This window comes from Schistocerca serialis, chromosome 5 (assembly GCF_023864345.2).
Source record: "Schistocerca serialis cubense isolate TAMUIC-IGC-003099 chromosome 5, iqSchSeri2.2, whole genome shotgun sequence".
NCBI classification, from domain to species: domain Eukaryota; kingdom Metazoa; phylum Arthropoda; class Insecta; order Orthoptera; family Acrididae; genus Schistocerca; species Schistocerca serialis.
This window is the reverse complement of record NC_064642.1, coordinates 13,568,798-13,588,745: the sequence shown is the minus strand read 5'-3', so window position 1 is coordinate 13,588,745 and position 19,948 is coordinate 13,568,798. Positions and strand designations below refer to the sequence as shown.

The 19,948-nt window shown below is 43.3% G+C and overlaps 1 protein-coding gene across 1 annotated transcript in view; it reads right to left on the bottom strand.

Annotated features, from left to right (window-relative positions):
- LOC126481703 (epithelial discoidin domain-containing receptor 1-like) overlaps positions 1–19,948 on the bottom strand; it is an 833,514-nt gene that overhangs the window by 37,676 nt on the left and 775,890 nt on the right. Inside the window, exon 14 of the mRNA XM_050105651.1 lies at positions 3,525–3,637. Coding sequence (XP_049961608.1) covers positions 3,525–3,637 — 113 coding nt within the window. The remainder of the gene's footprint in view (positions 1–3,524; positions 3,638–19,948) is intronic.

Here is a 19,948-nt window from a genome sequence, read left to right as displayed (position 1 = left end):
AATAGGATTGGGGAGAAGAGAAGTTTGTGGCACAACTTGACCAGTAGAAGGGATCGGTTGGTAGGACATGTTCTGAGGCATCAAGGGATCACCAATTTAGTGTTGGAGGGCAGCGTGGAGGGTAAAAATCGTAGAGGGAGACCAAGAGATGAATACACTAAGCAGATTCAGAAGGATGTAGGTTGCAGTAGGTACTGGGAGATGAAGAAGCTTGCACAGGATAGAGTAGCATGGAGAGCTGCATCAAACCAGTCTCAGGACTGAAGACCACAACAACAACAACATATGACATACACAGAATAAGAAGCTAGTAATTCAATAAACATAGGTCCAGAAACCAGCGCAGTCAGGCTTAAAGAGTGGCAGCTAACTCTAAATACAGATAAATGTAAATTAATGCAGATGAATAGGAAAAAGAATCCTGTAATGTTTGAATACCCCATTAGTAGTGTAGCGCTTGACACAGTCTCGTCGATTAAATATTTGGGCGTAACATTGCAGAGAGATATGAAGTGGGACAAGCATGTAATGGCAGTTATGGGGAAGGCGGATAGTCGTCTTCGGTTCATTGGTACAATTTTGGGAAGATGTGGTTCATCTGTAAAGGAGACCGCTTATAAAACACTAACACGACCTATTCTTGAGTACTGCTCGAGTGTTTGGGATTCCTATCAGGTCAGATTGAGGGAGGGCATAGAAGCAATTCAGAGGCGGGCTGATACATTTGTTACAGGTAGGTTTGATCATCACGCGAGTGTTACGGAAATGCTTCAGGAACTCGGGTGGGAGTCTCTAGAGGAAAGGAGGCGTTCTTTTCGTGAATTGCTACTGAGGAAATTTAGAGAACCAGCATTTTACTGCCGCCAACTTACATTTCACAGGAAGACCACAAAGATAACATAAGAGAGAGTAGGGCTCGTACAGACGCACATAGGCAGTCATTTTTCCCTCGTTCTGTTTGGGATTGGAACAGGGAGAGAAGAAGCTAGTTGTGGTACGAGGTACCCTTCGCCACGCACCGTATGGTGGATTGCGGAGTATGTATGTAGATGTAGAATTGAAAGTATAGGTTAAGAGACTCTTATCCAAAACGTATAACTAGCTTTGATGAAACTTCCTGGAAGATTAAAACTGTGTGCCGGACCGAGACTCGAACTCGGGACGTTTACCTTTCTCGGGCAAGTGCTCTACCAGCTGAGATACCCAAGCACGACTCACGCCCCGTCCTCACAGCTTTAATCCCGCAGGAGAGCTTCTGTGAAGTTTGGAGGGTAGGAGACGAGGTACTGACAGAATTGAAGCTGTGAGGACGGGTCGTGAGTCGTGCTTTGGTAGCTCAGTCGATAGAGCACTTGGCCGCGAAAAGCAAAGGTCCTGAGTTCGAGTCTCGGTCCGGCACACAGTTTCAATCTGCCAGCAGTTTCATATCAGCGTACACTCCGCTGCAGAGTGAAAATTGCCTTCTGGAAGCTGTGATGTAATTTATGACAATGCCAATAACTGTACCGGTTTGTAAACGCAGTTTCAGCAAATTTAAGGTGAAGTAAGGTTGAGTGTGCGGTGTAAAGAGATTGTCATTCTTTACCTATAGTATATCAAACTACTGCTAAAATAGGCGTTCATGGCAGAATCAATGTGTTTCCTCTGCTAAAAGCAAAAAAAAAATAAAAATAAAAATAAAAATAAAAAAATAAATTATAATACAAAGAATTTTTGCAAAAAAAATACTTCATAACTTAATTATAGCCGTTTTCTTTTAATTCTAACAACTAATGTAAGCACTATGAACTGTTACTGAGGAGCAAACGATGTCTGTTCTCTGTTACACAACATACCAAACCTGAGGTACAGTTGTTTATATAAATAGTAAATATACATTTTGTTTAAATTTTTAAAAGTTTTACACAATTTGTAATTTATTTACTGCAACGATACATTTAATTTCTTGTGTACAACATATTTCATCAATAATTTCTTTAATTAATAATTTTCTATAGTTCGTAATTTTCATTAAACCTACTTATAGAGCATATATGACAAACTAAAGGGGGCGACAAGAGGAAAACTGTACAAGAAAATAGTCCAAATAACCATACCTGTTTGTCTGAAACCGAACGGTATGCCCGATGCGACATGTTCCGACTAAATACATGAACACCTCCGACACAGACCCTGAGTATTCAAACAACAGATAAGCCCCTGAGGACAAAAACATTATTACAAGTTTCCCACATGACCTCCGTATGTGTGAAGGAAGGCTTCAGCACGTCTCGTTATGGACGCCCACACACGTAGAAACATCCCATGCGTGTTCCGAAGGGATTGACAAACATCCACAATGTATTCCGGGAATTCGTCGACAATATCAAAAGGACTGGAATACACCATAGCTTTTGCATATCCTCACGCAAAAAAATTCGAAACGTTCGAGTTGGAGAACCTGGGGAGCCATGTGATTCGCGCCAGAAAGTCCATTAACGGAGTCTCTTGAACCGACAAACTAAAACTGGCGCGTAGGTTTCGACGCCTAAGTTAGAAATCACCTAGCGTTTCTCTACTAATTTATGAGTTGTATTCTTGTGTACTGGGGATAAAATTGTTTGAACACCATGTTGTGAACATTCTTTTGTCACGACAGCATGTAGAGACGTACCGAAGGGCTGGCGAAATCTGCCCCCACCGAGGGCAAAAGCACAGTTGGGACGCAGAAACTGACGGAACAAAACCAAGGAAGAAAAACCCTTTAGCAATAAACAGTCTACAAGAAGAATCCTTTCTCTCGAGGCGCCCCTGTAAACGCACGCCGCTGCCGCAAAGTAATTTTACAATGTCATTTCACCCTGTAGCATCATAAACAAATGTCCACTACCGAACAGACGTCTATCGCTAATATGGTTGATGTGACAACAGTGCCCATAGTTTACACAGCCACCGCATACACAGTTCGTTCGTGTCGAACCACGGAGCTCTCGCTGCTACTTGGTTAGGTTACTGTAGGAGCCCAGAAACCGTAGAGTGGATGCTGAAGTAGATACGCTACTTGGCCGGCGATTCTCGGTGTTTGCCGCTTAATACCGACACAGGACCCATACGAGATTGTTTGAACTGAACTGCTTCAGTGTTCTTTCACAGAATGACGAGTGAGATGAAATGCAGCTGTATCATGTATCACAATATATCATGTGCCTTTAATTTCTCTTCAGGAAATGCCTTAAATGAAAAATGTACAGCATCTCATGATTTTAGTCTCAATGACTGCTTACAAAATAGAAGTGAAAGAGATGATTAAGAGCAATGAAGCGGCTTCCCATCTGGATATTTTAAAGACTAGCTGCAGCAGATATCCTTGACGAATAAGCTGCGATGAACCTACCTCAAGTACACTCAGTGCTAGAAAACACCGACGGATATGGAAATGACGCAGTGAAGTACCAGTTGCTAAGAGGCCCTACTGTTATTTAAGGACAGCAACCTCCCAAGTATATGATTTGTAATGGTGAGCAGAAACACAGCGCTTCGCTTACCTCTTGGAGTCGCCACAGCCCCTCCACAGCGACTTGACCAGCACCATCTGCTTTTTGTGCGACGACGTAACGCTGTCGTACTCTGGGGCTCCCTCAGCCTCGCACAGCAGCACCTGGGGACACATCCTTATTTTATTACCTGAAGATATGACATTCCTGTGTCTTTACATATTGTAATGGTTTTACTATATATATATATATATATATATATATATATATATATATATATATATATATATATATATATGTGTGTGTGTGTGTGTGTGTGCATTTATGTCGATGTATAATTCGTTTTGTAAACCTTGGGAAAACTATGCTATCGAACGATTACATCGATAGGTCGTGTGGAGAACCAAAGTGTTTAGGATCTTTGGTAGTGTTAACTTTGCCACGTGGAGCGCGGGCAGAGCAGAGTCTGGCTGGAGTAGGGCGATGGAGCAGGTGTTGGATTGGATTGTTTGGGGAAGGAGACCAGACAGCGAGGTCATCGGTCTCACCGTATTAGGAAAGGACGGGAAAGGAAGTCACCGTGCCCTTTCAAAGGAACCATCCCGGCATTTGCCTGAAGTGATTCAGGGATATCACGGAAAACCTAAATCAGGATGGCCGGACGCGGGATTGAACCGTCGTCCTTCCGAATGCGAGTCCAGTGTGCTAGCCACTGCGCCACCTAGCTCGGTGGGTGGAGTAGGTGTGTTGCGTGACGCTCCCGCGAGTTGCCGCTCTTCCAGGGTTTCGCAGCATGTTATTGCACTCGACTTGCTATGATAGTTTCTGGCACGGTGTCGCGGACGGGAAACGTTAGCTGGCACACATCAAGAGCCCGTTTCACCTGGTGACCGTGTCGAGAAGAAGGCGCGCCAGCATCCAGCTTCTGCAACAGCGACGGCCGACAATGAATGACTGTCGCCACCTCACCGATCGACGACTTCAAACCTTCAATCAGCCAACAAGGAAGACTAAAAGCACGTAAAGTTTTAGAACTGTATGGCAGACCACACATTTTCAAACTATTCCATTAGCATGAACCTTTGTTGCTCATTGTCCCAATTGCATTACCAAGTAGGGTCCCTTCCTTTTCCGGAATGAACCCGAGTGTCGTTGAAATTCAAACGCCAGCATTAAAGTAATATTCACTGCTTTAATTTCAAAGTTCAGTTAAAGTATTCATAGCTGGCTACAATATTTAGATTACACAAGCACAAATTAAGAGTCCGAGTTTTGTTACCATATTTTAGCTTACCTGTGACTGCAGCTCAGCTTGGTATGTACTAAATTTTACGAGTGTTAATTGTTCAGAATCATTTAATTCAAGATCAAACTTAAATCTCTCATTTCTAAATTGCGTAGATTCAAGTAGCTTTTGAAATGATTGCCGAGGTAGCCCAAGACTAACCTTATTTTATTGAATTTCGTAGTGCTTCAGAAACAAAGTTCACTCTTAATTTCAGTCACTAAATTAACTTTCAATTTTCCGGTTTTATTAATTTTTTTGCTAAATTAAGTCAGAGTGTAGCGAAATTTATTATTTCTGACAAACATTCAGTTTTCACACAACACGTGCCAACCTTCAGTTGCCACGCTTTTTGTGCTAATTATATGTGCAATAACCTTCCTTTTTCAGTTATTATAGTAGTTGTCCATAGGACTGGCGACCGTAATTTTCCCCAAATCTCAAATATCTAATTAGCGCCAGTTAATTGTTACGTAACGACCGCACATTTACTTTCTTTATTACCTTTGCCCCTTTTGAAAATTAATTTCGACCAGTTTCATTTGCATTTTTCCTTTCATTTAGATGTAACCCTTTCCACCCTCTTAATCGACAGATTAACTTCGGTGACGATTGCTTTTCCCAAATTTCCATTAGGTACACGCGGTTTAATTTTTACTGCCATTGAGGTCGATAAGTGAGGGGGAGGTTACAACTATCGTAAAATGTAGTCTACGATGCTGGAGGTCTCACTGACCTAGGCACTTCATGCATATCCAGTTAGAGCCCATGTACTGGACCGTGTTTACTTGCTGGCTTCCTTTTTGGGCGTTTCCCCAGTCATGGAAAAGTTAGCGCTGCCGCAGCAGCACACCGCGAGCAGTCCAGTATCAAGAACAGATTCGTTTACTTTGTTTTCAGCACTGCAGTAACATGCCACACAGAGGCGTACAACACATATGTTACATATCACTCAAAGTGGTGTGCATAAGGTGTGGAGAAAGTACAGGCAGGCGTCGCAGTGAAAACGCCAATGCAGGATTGTTTGCTCCAATTGTCGGCTCGCAGGCACCCAACATCAACTGCCACAAATATTAGAAATAACTTCTCCCGGGCAACAGGGATTCTTATCTCAGACAAAACAGTGCATCAGAATGGTATTCACTGCAGAAGACCCAATGAGAAGTTCTGCACTGAACCAACGAAATCGACGCAATCGGAGGACCTGGCACATCAACATAGGGCCATTGGAGAATAGAGTAATGTCATGTTTGCTGACGAGGCCAGGATTGATTTACGATCGGACACTAGACGGGTTATGGTTTGGAGAAACGCTAGACGACGCCAGAAACGCGGATACGTCGAGGAAGTCCATCCGTTTGCAGGTAAAAATGTAATGTTCTGGGTGGCAGTATTTGACTGGTCACGGATACCTCAAGAGGTCCTACAAACTATTGTGAGGCCCTACAGACGTGAAGTCGATGATAACTGCATTCAAGTCCGTGACAATGGAAGGCCGACCACACCATACTCTAGCAATGTCTCACTATCTTTAAAGATGGCACATCAAACGAATGCATTGGCCATGTCAGTCCCCAAACATTATTGCAACTGTTCTTGAATGGGATCTTAGCTACCACTGAGGAGTGGGACGTCATAACCCAAGATAAACTTGATGGTCTCATCCATACCATGCCTTGCGGAGTGGAAGAACTCCTCCAAGTGCTGAAAGGACATACTCACTATTAAAGGCTGATAATAATCATCATCATTAGCTAAAGACATTCACTTTGTTTGCAAGATGTACACTTAGGGGAGTTTGTAATGTTTTCTGCAACTAACGAAAATCATTTTTGATTTCAGAAGGACTTTATTAGGAATTGTACAGACCTCAGTGGATGTACTACGAGAAGTCGTTGTAGTGGAACGTATGATTTCCTACCTTCTGTTGAGCTTTGTGTGTAGGAGAGAGTCATATTGTTCAAATGTGTGTGAAATCTTATGGGACTTAACTGCTAAGGTCATCAGTCCCTAAGCTTACACACTACTTAACCTAAATTATCCTGAGGACAAACACATACATCCATGCCCGAGGGAGGACTCGTAGCTCCACCGGGACCAGCCGCACAGTCAGAGTCTCATTGAAAGAAAAATGTCGTGAAGGAAACACTAGTTTGGAAGCGGATACCGCGCTCTAGTTAGAAGGCGAGGGGCAGCCGTGTTTTAAAGGCTGAGGTCAACGGATTACAAACTCGGATAGAACAAGGGCAGCATACGAGATTGTCTGCAACCTCGTAATATCTATAGGTCATTGGCTCTAAGCTGAGATCTGATAAGCCTCGGACTTGATTTTCATTTATTGGGAAACAGCTATTCCAGGCAAATAATAGAGCACACGAAACTTCAGTGTTGCACAATACAGGATAATCTCATCTGGGCAACATGTATTGTGTCGCAGTCAAGCACTGTGTGTGTTGTCTATCACGAGGCGCGACTGAGAAATGCGTTTCTGGTCTCCCGCTGGGTGTCCAGAGCACGCCCTTATAAAGCAGCGATGCCCTCTCTCTGGCCTCTGATTGGCCCGCTTTCGAGGACAGAGACTCCGTAACTTACTGGCACGAAGGATGGCTGTCAGTCTGAGTGTGAACGTCCAGTATGTACAACTTTGAACATGGCTGACGTTTGCAGCAACCGTATACACAAATTTGAAAAATATGTAAAAATCAGCCAACCAGTTGCATACGTTTTCTATATAGCTTGACCAGGTTTCGTCACCTCTAAGGGTGACTTCATCAGAAGGTAAGGTAATTACATGAAGAACATATCGTCAAAGACGTACAGTGATTTAAGAGCTGAGTTGACTTGAGCTTCTCAGCTCTTAAATCAATGTACATCTTTGACGATATGTTCTTCATGTAATTACCTTACCTTCTGATGAAGTCACCCTTAGAGGTGACGAAACCTGGTCAAGCTATATAGAAAACGTATGCAACCGGTTGGCTCATTTTTACATATTTTTCAAAAAAGTATGTAATTATTCACTGCCAGCAGGTCAGCAGACAATTAAAACCACAGCGATCGTCAGTGCAATCAAGGTGATTATCACCATCTACGTGAAGGGCACACACAAGGTGAGCGGGCAGGACATTGACGGCGTGTGCCTGAAGCACATGCTTCCAACTACAGTGCCCACATCAAATATCTGGTTGTTACAACCAGTCCGCATCATCTCGTTTTCGGCAATAATGTCGATTGTTGCGAAGAGCAAGTACATCAGTAATTGTTTTAGGTCATTTCGAGACAAAGCGGAAAACGTAAATCAGCATGTCCGGACAAAAAAATTGAACCTCCTTCTTTTCCAATGTGAGTCCAGTGCCTCAATCGTTTCACCTCGCTCATTACTTGACAGTTTCAGAACTCAGGCCTAAAATACGTCACTCAAGAAAATTGGAATACACTGGTATATACAGGGTGAAAAGTATTTAAACGGACGAACTCTGGGAGATTGTAGGGGACATCAAAACAAAAATTTTTCCCTAATGTCATTTTTCCCTATGAGGAGTATTTAAATCGTTAGAGGAAGATTTCTCTGGCGGCAAATGAATTAAACTAACAAACACTTTTACACTTTTTTATGACGAAGAGACAACACATTAACACAACCCAATTTCAATTACAGTAGATTTTCAAAAAGGCCTCCATTGACACGTAAACAAAGGTTACACCGTCGGATCATGCTCTGTCTGACACGGGCAAAAACCCCAGGAGTATTCTGAATTGTTCCTGCTGCTGCTACTATCCGGGCAACCAGATCCTCTTCTGATGCAACACGGGTTTCGTAAAGAAGGTTGCGCATCTCTCCCCGCACAAAAAAAGTCCAGAGGGAACATACTTGGGGATCGAGCAGGCCACGGTACAGGACCACCTCTGCCAATCCACGTTTCTGGAAACAGTCGGTCCAGGAATCAACGCACACGACGACTGAAACGTGCAGGTGAAATCAGCAGAAGGAATCACTCGTGAGTTCCAATGTGCTACCTGCACTGCACCTGGTGGACTGACTCTGCCTAGGGAGTTAAAGGTAATGGGACGCAGTGGCCGAGCACCACCTCATGAGCCAGACGTTCTTGCGGTTGCAACAACAACGACTCTGTAATCTTGTACATATAAGTAATTCTTCCCATCTGATTTTTTGATAAACTTGCGTAATTGATGTTCTGATTTCAATTTTTTTTGTTTCATGCCATTGTGTCAAGAAAACTGTAAATAAATTTCCTTGTGAATATTAACGTTTATGTCAAATGTCAAGTAATATTGTAATGGAATTGAAATGCAACAAATGGTTCAAATGGCTCTGACCACTATGGGACTTAACATCTATGGTCATCAGTCCCCTAGAACTTAGAACTACTTAAACCTAACTAACCTAAGGACATCACACAACACCCAGTCATCACGAGGCAGAGAAAATCCCTCACCCCGCCGGGAATCGAACCCGGGAACCCGGGCGCGGGAAGCGAGAACGCTACCGCACGACCACGAGCTGCGGACTGAAATGCAACAAATGTTGAGATTGTTGTAAGATGTTTAAAATTATAACTGTGCGTCTGGTCCATACGTAGGCAATGTGTTAGGATATGTAGAATGCAAAACCTCTGGTGAATACCCGGTCTGTCAGAGTGGTAAAAGGTGGATGGCAGGAGAGCGCGGGAAAATGCGCGCGGGCACTGCACGGCACAACGGGCTCAGTAGTAGTTGGAGTTTGGCATTGGTCTGAGCAACACCTTCTGGAGCGAGGAGGCTCTCCTGGAAGACGTAGCTTCACTGAGCCTCGGGTATGCTGTTACAAGGCCCACACAGCATAGCAAAATTACATAGGCACTAAATGGAAAAGTATTGCGACGCTAAGAAGAATTGAAGTACCGATACATCAAGAGCCATAGCTGTGGTTGTATGTGTGCTCTGTGCCTCGCCATCTCGCCGCCCGCCAACCGCCGCATCGATATCAGCAGGTTGAAACTTTTAGTACTGTATTCGTGTGGATCAGAGAGTGAACTGTATTTGTTGGTGCAATAATAACCTAAATTTTACCAGAACTTTCCGATCATTTAATTATCCTCACAACTAACCTAGACAGCGTCCTTTCCAAATGTTGTGCAATCCGAGTGTCCCGAAATGAAAATTAAGATTTGTGTTAATAATAATGATTTTCAGAACTAGCTATGTTAGAACGGTGTTTAAAGAAATGTTTTGCTAATGAACCAGTAAATGAATAGCGAAGGTCTAACGAAGTCGAAAGATAACTTTAGTATTGACATAGTAATGAAGTTTATTATTTCGAGGCAGATTTAAAGGCATTTAAATGAGCAGCAAATAAGATGAAAAGAGTAGTAACTTACATACTGGAAATCTTGAACGCATAATAAACTCAGTAATCATTTTTTTAAATACAGCGATCATAACAGTTTCAGGGTCCTCCATCATTCATTTGAACTCTGAAGTGTTCTAAATTGGTTTGACCAGCAAAAGTTAAAATCAATATAAAAGTCAAAATTTATCAGTGTTTTATCTTTATCAAAACTGGCATTTTGTGTGTGGCAGGAAAGTGCAATTTCTAGGGCAACCTATGCCCGATTTTAATCAGATTAACAGACGGTATAAAGTTTTGTAGTATACATTATAGTGTAGTGTTGTGTATTCATCCATATCAGTACAGAACGAGAAACTATCAGTACAATAGATTTTCTGTTTCTAAAATTCGACTATATTATGCAGTGTTACAACTTGTTGTTTTGCATGAATATATACCAACTTGCATAGGGAAGAAACTCAGTTAATGCCTACTTAGGCTGGCGACCGGTTTATTATCTAATTGGTAGCATTTTCTGGGTTGCTTTTGATCCATCCTGACGTGTAATTGCCTTTCGACTTACTCGACGGATCATTGTTATTGCAGGGTGGGTGTAAGTCTGATTTGCCACCATTCAGGTTCAGGCGGTCGATAACTATACGAAAATCCTTTCTCATAAGGTGAACCCCGCTCACTTATGAGTACTGTGTCACACGGAGGTTACACGTTCAGTGATACGCGGCACTTGAGGCAGTGTAAAGAGCAACGCTACTGAACGTGGATAACAGGAAACAAGTGGTTTGAAATCAAGAACCGCGATGTGTCCTGTGGCAGTCCGATTAATGGGTCCAGGGTTGCCAAAAGCCTTCAGAACCTTAACTGTCGTTATGTGCAGCGCCAGCAGTGAAGTGCGAAGGAGGTAGTGTTACCGTATGGGGCGGTTTTTGTGGTGAAGGTGTAATCTCCTTATTGTTCTCAATAAAACGCTTAATGTGCAAGTGTACGAACACACCTTTCAGATTTGTTTGCTTCTACTGTAGAGGAACTCTTCGAAGGTGATGCCTGTATGAACGTAAGAATGCACTCTGTCACCTCATAAAGCAGCATCTGCGAGCCAATGGTTTGGGGACAACGACAGTCCTGGAATGGACTGGTCTGCGTACAGTCCTAACCAGAAGGCAGAGGAACACCTTTCGGATGGTTAGAACGTCCACTTCCCTCCAGACCCTTGCGCCCAATAACAGTATCTTGTCCAGTTTTGGATCTTGAGGGAGAACAGGCTGCCATTCCTCCACTGAAAGTCTCTCCAGCAGAGTCCAAGCCATCAGACAGGCGAACGGTTTACTCGTCCTAAACCGAGACCCACAAACAGCAGCTTTTGATCAAATAGTGTACAATAATTTCCTTACATAATAGTTCACCGACGCTTACATTTTAGTTGCGACCACTATGAAAATCTGTCTGAAAAACCAATTACTGCAGTCAGTTACATTTATTTTGTTTTCCATTACACATTTCATAAGAATATTTATTCCACCACTGGCTAGAGTTCCCGGCACGCTCAAGGAGTTAGTAACGGAATTTTTCCATATATGACTTCTTAAGTAATAGAACCCAGTACGTTGTCCTCGATGGTGAGTGTTCATCGGAGGTGAGGGTATCATCTGGAGTGCCCCAGGGAAGTGTGGTAGGTCCGCTGTTGTTTTCTATCTACATAAATGATCTTTTGGATAGGGTGGATAGCAATGTGCGGCTGTTTGCTGATGATGCTGTGGTGTACGGGAAGGTGTCGTCGTTGAGTGACTGTAGGAGGATACAAGATGACTTGCACAGGGTTTGTGAGTGGTGTAAAGAATGGCAGCTAACTCTAAATATAGATAAATATAAATTAATGCAGATGAATAGGAAAATGAATTCTGTAATGTTTGAATTCTCCATTAGTAGTGTAGCGCTTGACACAGTCACGTCGATTAAATATTTGGGCGTAACAATGCAGAGCGATATGAAGTGGGACAAGTATGTAATGGCAGTTGTGGGGAAGGCGGATAGTCGTCTTCGGTTCATTGGTAGAATTTTTGGAAGATGTGGTTCATCTGTAAAGGAGAACGCTTATAGAACGCTCGTGCGACCTATTCTTGAGTACTGCTTGACTGTTTGGGATCCCTATCAGGTCGGGTGAGAGAGTACATAGAAGCAATTCAGAGGCGGGCTGCTAGATTTGTTACTGGTAGGTTTGATCATCACGCGAGCGTTACGGAAATGCTTCAGGAACTCGGGTGGGAGTCTCTAGAGGAAAGGAGGCGTTCTTTTCGTGAATCGCTACTGAGGAAATTTAGACAACCAGCATTTGAGGCTGACTGCAGTACAATTTTACTGCTGCCAACCTACATTTCGCGGAAAGACCGCAAAGATAAGATAAGAGAGATTAGGGCTCGTACAGAGGCATATAGGCAGTCATTTTTCCCTCGTTCTGTTTGGGAGTAGAACAGGGAGAGGAGATGCTAGTTGTGGTACGAGGTACCCCTCCGCCATGCACCGTATTGTAGATTGCGGAATATGTATGTAGATGTAGATGCAGTACAAGCCTGGCGCTTCTCAACTGAATTTTTTCGCATTGTAAAATTGATAGATGTATCCATTTTTCTAATTATGAAGTGTTTCAGTTTGTTACATTCTTTCCTCGAGATGTAATTTGTTAGCTTGTACCGTTTACTTGTCCTCGTTCGCGCTTTTCGTAGGGTGATATTTTCATGGCTTGCTTGATTTCGTAGTCTTGGAAAATTTTGGAAATTCGTGGTAAGTTCTATGGGACCAAACTGCTGAGGTCATCGATCCCTAGGCTTACACACTACTTAACCTAACTTAAACTAACTTACGCTAACACCCACATCTATGCGCAAGGGAGGACTCGAACCTCCGACGGGGGGAGTCCCGCGTACTGTGTAAGGTGCCCTAGACCGCACGGCTACCCCGCGCAGCATCCTAGTCTTTTATTATAAGATTGTTTCGCAATTCTTGAGTATTCAGTCGATTCATATCGTTGTTCTTTGTTTTATCTGCTTCTCTCGGTGCTCATTCTCGTTCTTTGGGAACTTAAACGTGCTTTATGCTGTTCATCTGTTTCGTTTTTTCGCTGTCCTATTTGTTCTCACCGTTTTTCTTGAGAACTGGCAAGACCTCCTCCTCTTTTACAGCTAGGCAAGTCTACATCACAGATTAAATCAGCTTTTTATTAACAAATACACTAAGTGCACTTTACACACTTTTCAAACTCCACTGTCGATTTATATTCAGTCATGTATCACTCTGATTACTCACATTTCACTGTTTGTTGTTAATCACTCACTGCACTAGTTTTTCGGCTCCTCCCTTCTTCACTGATAAGAAACTGACATTCGAATCCACGACAGATGTATCCCTACCAATGGATAGCCCCACCAGTGGTGAATTCCAGAACATATCAAAAAGGCTTCGAATGGTCCACAATGTTTCAGAACATTCCATAACATTCGAGAGTGTTCTAGAAAGTTTCACAATGAACTGGGATGTTCCCAAACATTCTGGAATCTTCCCGAATGTTCCAGGCTATTCTAGAACATTCCAGAAAATTCCGGATCATTTTGGAACACTACGGAATGTTCTGGAATGCTCTCTAATACTCCCGGATGTTCTGGATTGTTCACGAATACTCTCGAACGTTCTGGGATGTTCTAGAAATTTCTAGAGGGTGAAACTTCCCAGCCCTTGTATCTTCATAAGCCCACTCTTCAGGCGAAAAGGGGAACCTTCTTCATGGATGGCGGATAGAGAGCTACCACACCATACAACGCCGTTGATCGTACCGAGACTCTTTCTGAGTTTTAGCTGCACGCACACTGTACACTTACTTTTATAATATTTATTGTTTCTGAGGTGGACTTCTTATAACTGGAAAGGCATACAATCTTTGTGTAGACGATGTTTTGTGGCACCTGTCCCTACGTCTCGCAGCAGAGGACAAAAATCGTTTGCTGCCCACTAAACGAAGTATATACAAACCATGTATGGCATTTTAATTGTAGTAAGTACACCTGATAATGGCGGCATAAATATCCAAACGAAACGCGTATTGGAAGTCTTAATAAATGTGACGGGTTGCAGACACTTCTATTTTCAAATCTCACGGATGCGCTGATGGAAATATGCCATATAGTGACTACATACTGCTTAACAACTTCTGGTTTCCCTACATACTGCTTAACAATTTCTGGTTTCCCTACACCACGCTGTCGTCGTTAAAGGTTGCAGAAGAATTATAACTTTGTCATTATCTATACATGTCATCTAATTGTAAACGCGACAGAACAGCCAGGCGGAAGAGGACAAAAAGATACGTGTAAGGTGAGTGATGAAAAGAAGGAAAAATCAAACAAGATGAAGAGGAGAAGGGGGGATTGGAGCAGGAGGAGGAGGAGGAGGAGGAGGGGGAGGAAAGGGAGACAGAGCAAGGCAAGTAATGATCTTCACTGTACCTGGAGGGAAACACAGTTCTTCTAGAGATTCAGACGTTCCCAGTGGCGGACGTAACGATATTTATTACTCGAGAATGTGATACTTAATTACAAAACTATTACTTCACTTCTGTTATAACAAAGCGGTAGCAGTTTTTAACGGAAATATTCAAGATAATTAACGTCAGTCCATTTTACTTCGGTGTTTCTTGGTACATCTCTGGGAATTATATTCCCTCATCATTCAGATCGATTTATTTATTGTCATTGGGGTAAATCTGGGAAAGCTGGACCAGTGGGCGAGACAGACCAGCAGCATATCTCACAGATGCGACGCTGGAGAGCAGCTGCCGCTACTTGCAACGAAGCTCTTTTGTGTACAAACGTGGTGCAGAAGTGTTGCTATCATTTCCGTGTTAGTTCTCGATAAAAATCACTTTCTCTCTTCTGGTGAACTGAAAAATTTTGTAGTGTAGTTACACAATTTTAGTATTAAGGCTTAGTTTGCACAATATTGATGTAGGTTTTTTACTGCGATCTTGAAACGTGTGTAGGCACGAACTAACCTAAAATGACAACCGAGTTCGATGTCTATAGACACAAGTCGGGATGGTGCATCTCCCTAGACAGCCGGAGACAGATGGATCAGAGTTATTTGGATGAAACTGACCACTTGTTTTAATGTGAGACATATGGAGCACAATTAAATTTAGTTTCAAAGAATATGCAATAATTCCACTGGAGATGGCTGCAGTCTCAGACTATACTTATTTGTCGCAAGATACGTCTGTGCCAACAAAGAAAATGGCAGAGTCCTGACACTGGCCAACCAACCCTTTCAAAGCTCATCAGAACCACTACTGGTGCCGAGCACACCAAAAGGACAGAGTTATTTACGCAAGTCAAATTTCTTCTCTGACACAACTTCGGCCTCCACTCCTATTAAACGTACAACTTTCAAGATTACCACTTCAAATGTGACTGTTCATAAGTCAACACAGACAAAACCTTTACAAGGAATATCACCTTTTCTTCCTACTAATAAAACCGTGAATTTTAAGAGGAAGTTAGCAACTGTATCCAAACGACTGAACTCTACTGAAAATATTGAAAGTCTAAAGAGAGAGACGGATAAAAAAAGAAAGAAAACAGAAGAAAGGACAGAAAGCTCACCAGACGGAAATATTAGTGAAGAGAGAGAGAGACAGGTGGAGCTCAATAAGAAAAATACTGAAAATAGCTAATCATGTGCAGACACTAGAGGATTACGAAAATATTTTGATGAATGAGACGAGAATTAATATGTTAGCTGTGATGAAAACTATTATGAAATTAATAGAAATTGCGATTTTTGTCTGTTCACAATGGTTAACATTTCGTAATAAGTGTAATTACTGTGGTGAGAGACAGACAGGTCAGTGTTTGAACAAAACCAACAAGCAATTAGAAAAGCCAGTGTTCATTCAAGATTTACAATAAACTGATAAAACTGTTTTGAGGTGAAATATTTACGAGTATAATTCTGCATTCATTACAAAATATTCTAAACAAAATACGAAATTTTATTTGACTCTTTGCTTCATGTATAGCCATTTTTATGTAGTCCATCTCTCCCAGCACTCAGCACATGTAAAATTTCATTTTATCATGTATCTAGTATTTTAGGTGGTTCGAATGGCTCTGAGCACTATGGGACTTAACTTCTGAGGTCATCAGTCCCCTAGAACTACTTAAACCTAACTAACGTAAGGACGTCACACACATCCATGCCCGTGGCAGGATTCGAACCTGCTACTGTAGCGATCGCGCGGTTCCAGACTGTAGTGCCTAGAACCACACTGCCATATTTTAGGTGGCAATGCTTCAGTAACATATTATACTGAAGTTCATGGGACACTCTTCACGAACATACTACCACAAGTTAAAAGAAATAATGAAAAACACATGAAGTTTGTGCTGAAGGAATTAAGTGCTCCAAGTCCACCGGGACCATCCCATATCATTAATGTGGTTCTGCTGTGGTAGAGGCAGAGTAGAGTACTAGGATTCAAAGTTCATGATGACAGAGAAACAATTCTCCAAAGCGCATCGCTGAAATGTCCAACAGAGAAGAGCACGAAGCAGGTTTTTTTCCGATTTCTGAGTTGATAGTCATGACTATCACGGTTATGCCTAAGGAAAACAGTTTGCGTAATAACTCTCGTAGGCTGTCGATGTGAAGAACGCGACTTGTGCGAATAAAGCCAGCAGCATGAATGTTTTACGAGCTACTGATTCGCAAATACAGTAGCCGTATAAAGCTAAGCATGTGCTGCCACCTCGTTTTTTATTATACTGCAGCGCGTCGTTGTTACGACGAAAAGACGCCAGCTGGACGTACTGTAATAGTATCTGTTTGTATTCAGAGTACCTGTTCAAACCGAAACAGCTGGAGAATACCATTCAAACAAAGATGTGTTTGATGCGCGTTACAACAGGTTGAATATTTCTTTGATCGTAGACGATAGCGTTTCGCGTAAAATTTCCATACCGAACACGGCGCTATTTCAGAACTTTATGGTGATAACATTATTTCCGGTACGAGAAACGCATTCTTGCACGCGCGAGCCCCGACGGCCGAGCAGCGTAGACCGGACAGCTGGGCGGTGTTCGCCGGCGGCGCGCACTGCCGTCTCGCCGTTTGCGCGTACCTCTAAATGGAAAGAGATGTGAGCGCGCACGGCGACGTGTGGCGGCAGTAAAGTTTTACCGCCGCTGTTAACCAGGCGGGGCCGGCCGGGCCGCGGGCTGGCGCAGGTGCTGCGACATGTATTATGGAGCGCAATTCCTGGCCGCTCGGCGTCCGCCGTGGCCGCAACTTTACAGCTTTTAATATCGAGGGACGAGCCGCCGGGAGCCGAGAGCCACGCCACGCCAAGCTATGCCACCAAACAACGGCGTTCGCCCGCCTTCCAGCTCTCTATTTGGGTAATGAAGGCCACGGCGGGCCTGCTAGCGTGTACACACACACACACACACACACACAGACAGCCAGAAGACAGAGAGGAAGAAGGAAACACTGCGGGACCTGTTACGGTCACACGTCTTAGTGGGTCACAAAGTACAAGTGATGGTAGTTCTGAGAACAAACAGCAAAGGAGCGTCGCAAAGACACGACACAGTCAAACATCGTCAGGCACAGTTCATCTGCTCCTGAACGAAATTGTAGTTATGGCTTAAGTCTTACAGGGATTCTACATGCCAATAGAAGTTTTGTATTCAGTCCGAAGACTGATCTAATGCAGCTCTCCATGCTACTCTATCATGTGCCAGCCTCTTCATCTCCGAGTAACTACTGCAAGCTGAATCTCCTCACTGTATTCACGTCTTGGTCTCCCTCTACCATTTTAACCCCCCCCCCCCCCTCCCCACGCTTCCCTCCAGCACTAAATTGGTCATCCCTTGATGCCTCAGAATGAGTGCTACCAACTGATCCCATCTTTTAGTCAGGTTGTACCACAAAGTTCTCCTAAGTTCTATTCAGTACTTCCTCATTAGTTACGTAATCTACCTATATAATCTTCTGCATCTACATCCATACTCCGCAAGCCACCTGACGGTGTGTGGCGGAGGTTACTTTCAGTACCTTTATCGGTTCTCCCTTCAATTCCAGTCTCGTACTGTTCGTGGAAAAAGATTGTCGGTATGCCTCTGTGTGGACTCTAATCTCTCTGATTTTAGCCTCACGGTCGCTTCGCGGGATATACGTAGCAAGGAGCAATATACTGCTTGACTCCTCAGTGAAGGTATTTTCTCGAAATTTCAACAAAAACCCGTGCCGAGCCTGAGCGTCTCTCCTGCAGAGTCTTCCACTGGAGTTTATCTATCATCTCCGTAACACTTTCGCGATTACTAAATCACCCTGTAACGAAGCGCGCTGCTCTCCGTTGGATCTTCTCTATCTCTTCTATCAACGCTATCTGGTAGGGATCCCACACCGGTGAGCAGTATTCAAGCAGTGGGTGAACAAGTGTACTGTAACCTACTTCAGCATTTTCTGTAGCACCACATTTAGAAAGCTTCTATTCTATTTGTTGTACTGTTTATCGCCCATGTTTCACTTCCATACATGGCTGCACTCCACACAAATACTTTCAGAAAAGACTTTCTGACCCTTAAATCTATACTCGATGGTAACAAATTTCTCTTCTTCAAAAACGCTTTTCCTGCCGTAGCCAGTCTACATTGTACAGGGCTATTACAAATGATTGAAGCGATTTCATAAATTCACTGTAGCTCCATTCATTGACATATGGTCACGACACACTACAGATACGTAGAAAAACTCATAAAGTTTTGTTCGGCTGAAGCCGCACTTCAGGTTTCTGCCGCCAGAGCACTAGAGAGCGCAGTGAGACGAAATGGCGACAGGAGCCAAGAAAGCGTATGTCGTGCTTGAAATGCACTCACATCAGTCAGTCATAACAGTGCAACGACACTTCATGACGAAGTTCAACAAAGATCCACCAACTGCTAACTCCATTCGGCAATGGTATGCGCAGTTTAAAGCTTCTGGATGCCTCTGTAAGGGGAAATCAACGGGTCGGCCTGCAGTGAGCGAAGAAACGGCTGAACGCGTGCGGGCAAGTTTCGTGCGTTGCCCTCGGAAGTCGACGAATAAAGGAAGCAAGGAGCTAAACGTACCACAGCCGACGGTTTGGAAAATCTTACGGAAAAGGCTAAAGCAGAAGCCATACCGTTTACAATTGCTACAAGCCCTGACACCCGACGACAAAGTCAAACGCCTTGAATTTTCGGCGCGGTTGCAACAGCTCATGGAAGAGGATGCGTTCAGTGCGAAACTTGTTTTCAGTGATGAAGCAACATTTTTTCTTAATGGTGAAGTGAACAGACACAATGTGCGAATCTGGGCGGTAGATAATCCTCACGCATTCGTGCAGCAAATTCGCAATTCACCAAAAGTTAACGTGTTTTGTCCAATCTCACGGTTTAAAGTTTACGGCCCCATTTTCTTCTGCGAAAAAAACGTTACAGGACACATGTATCTGGACATGCTGGAAAATTGTCTCATGCCACAACTGGAGACTGACAGCACCGACTTCATCTTTCAACAGGATGGTGCTCCACCGCACTTCCATCATGATGTTAGGCATTTCTTAAACAGCAGATTGGAAAACCGATGGATCAGTCGTGGTGGAGATCATGATCAGCAATTCATGTCATGGCCTCCACGCTCTCCCGAGTTAACCCCATGCGATTTCTTTCTGTGGGGTTATGTGAAAGATTCAGTGTTTAAACCTCCTCTACCAAGAAACGTGCCAGAACTGCGAGCTCGCATCAACGATGCTTTCGAACTCATTGATGGGGACAT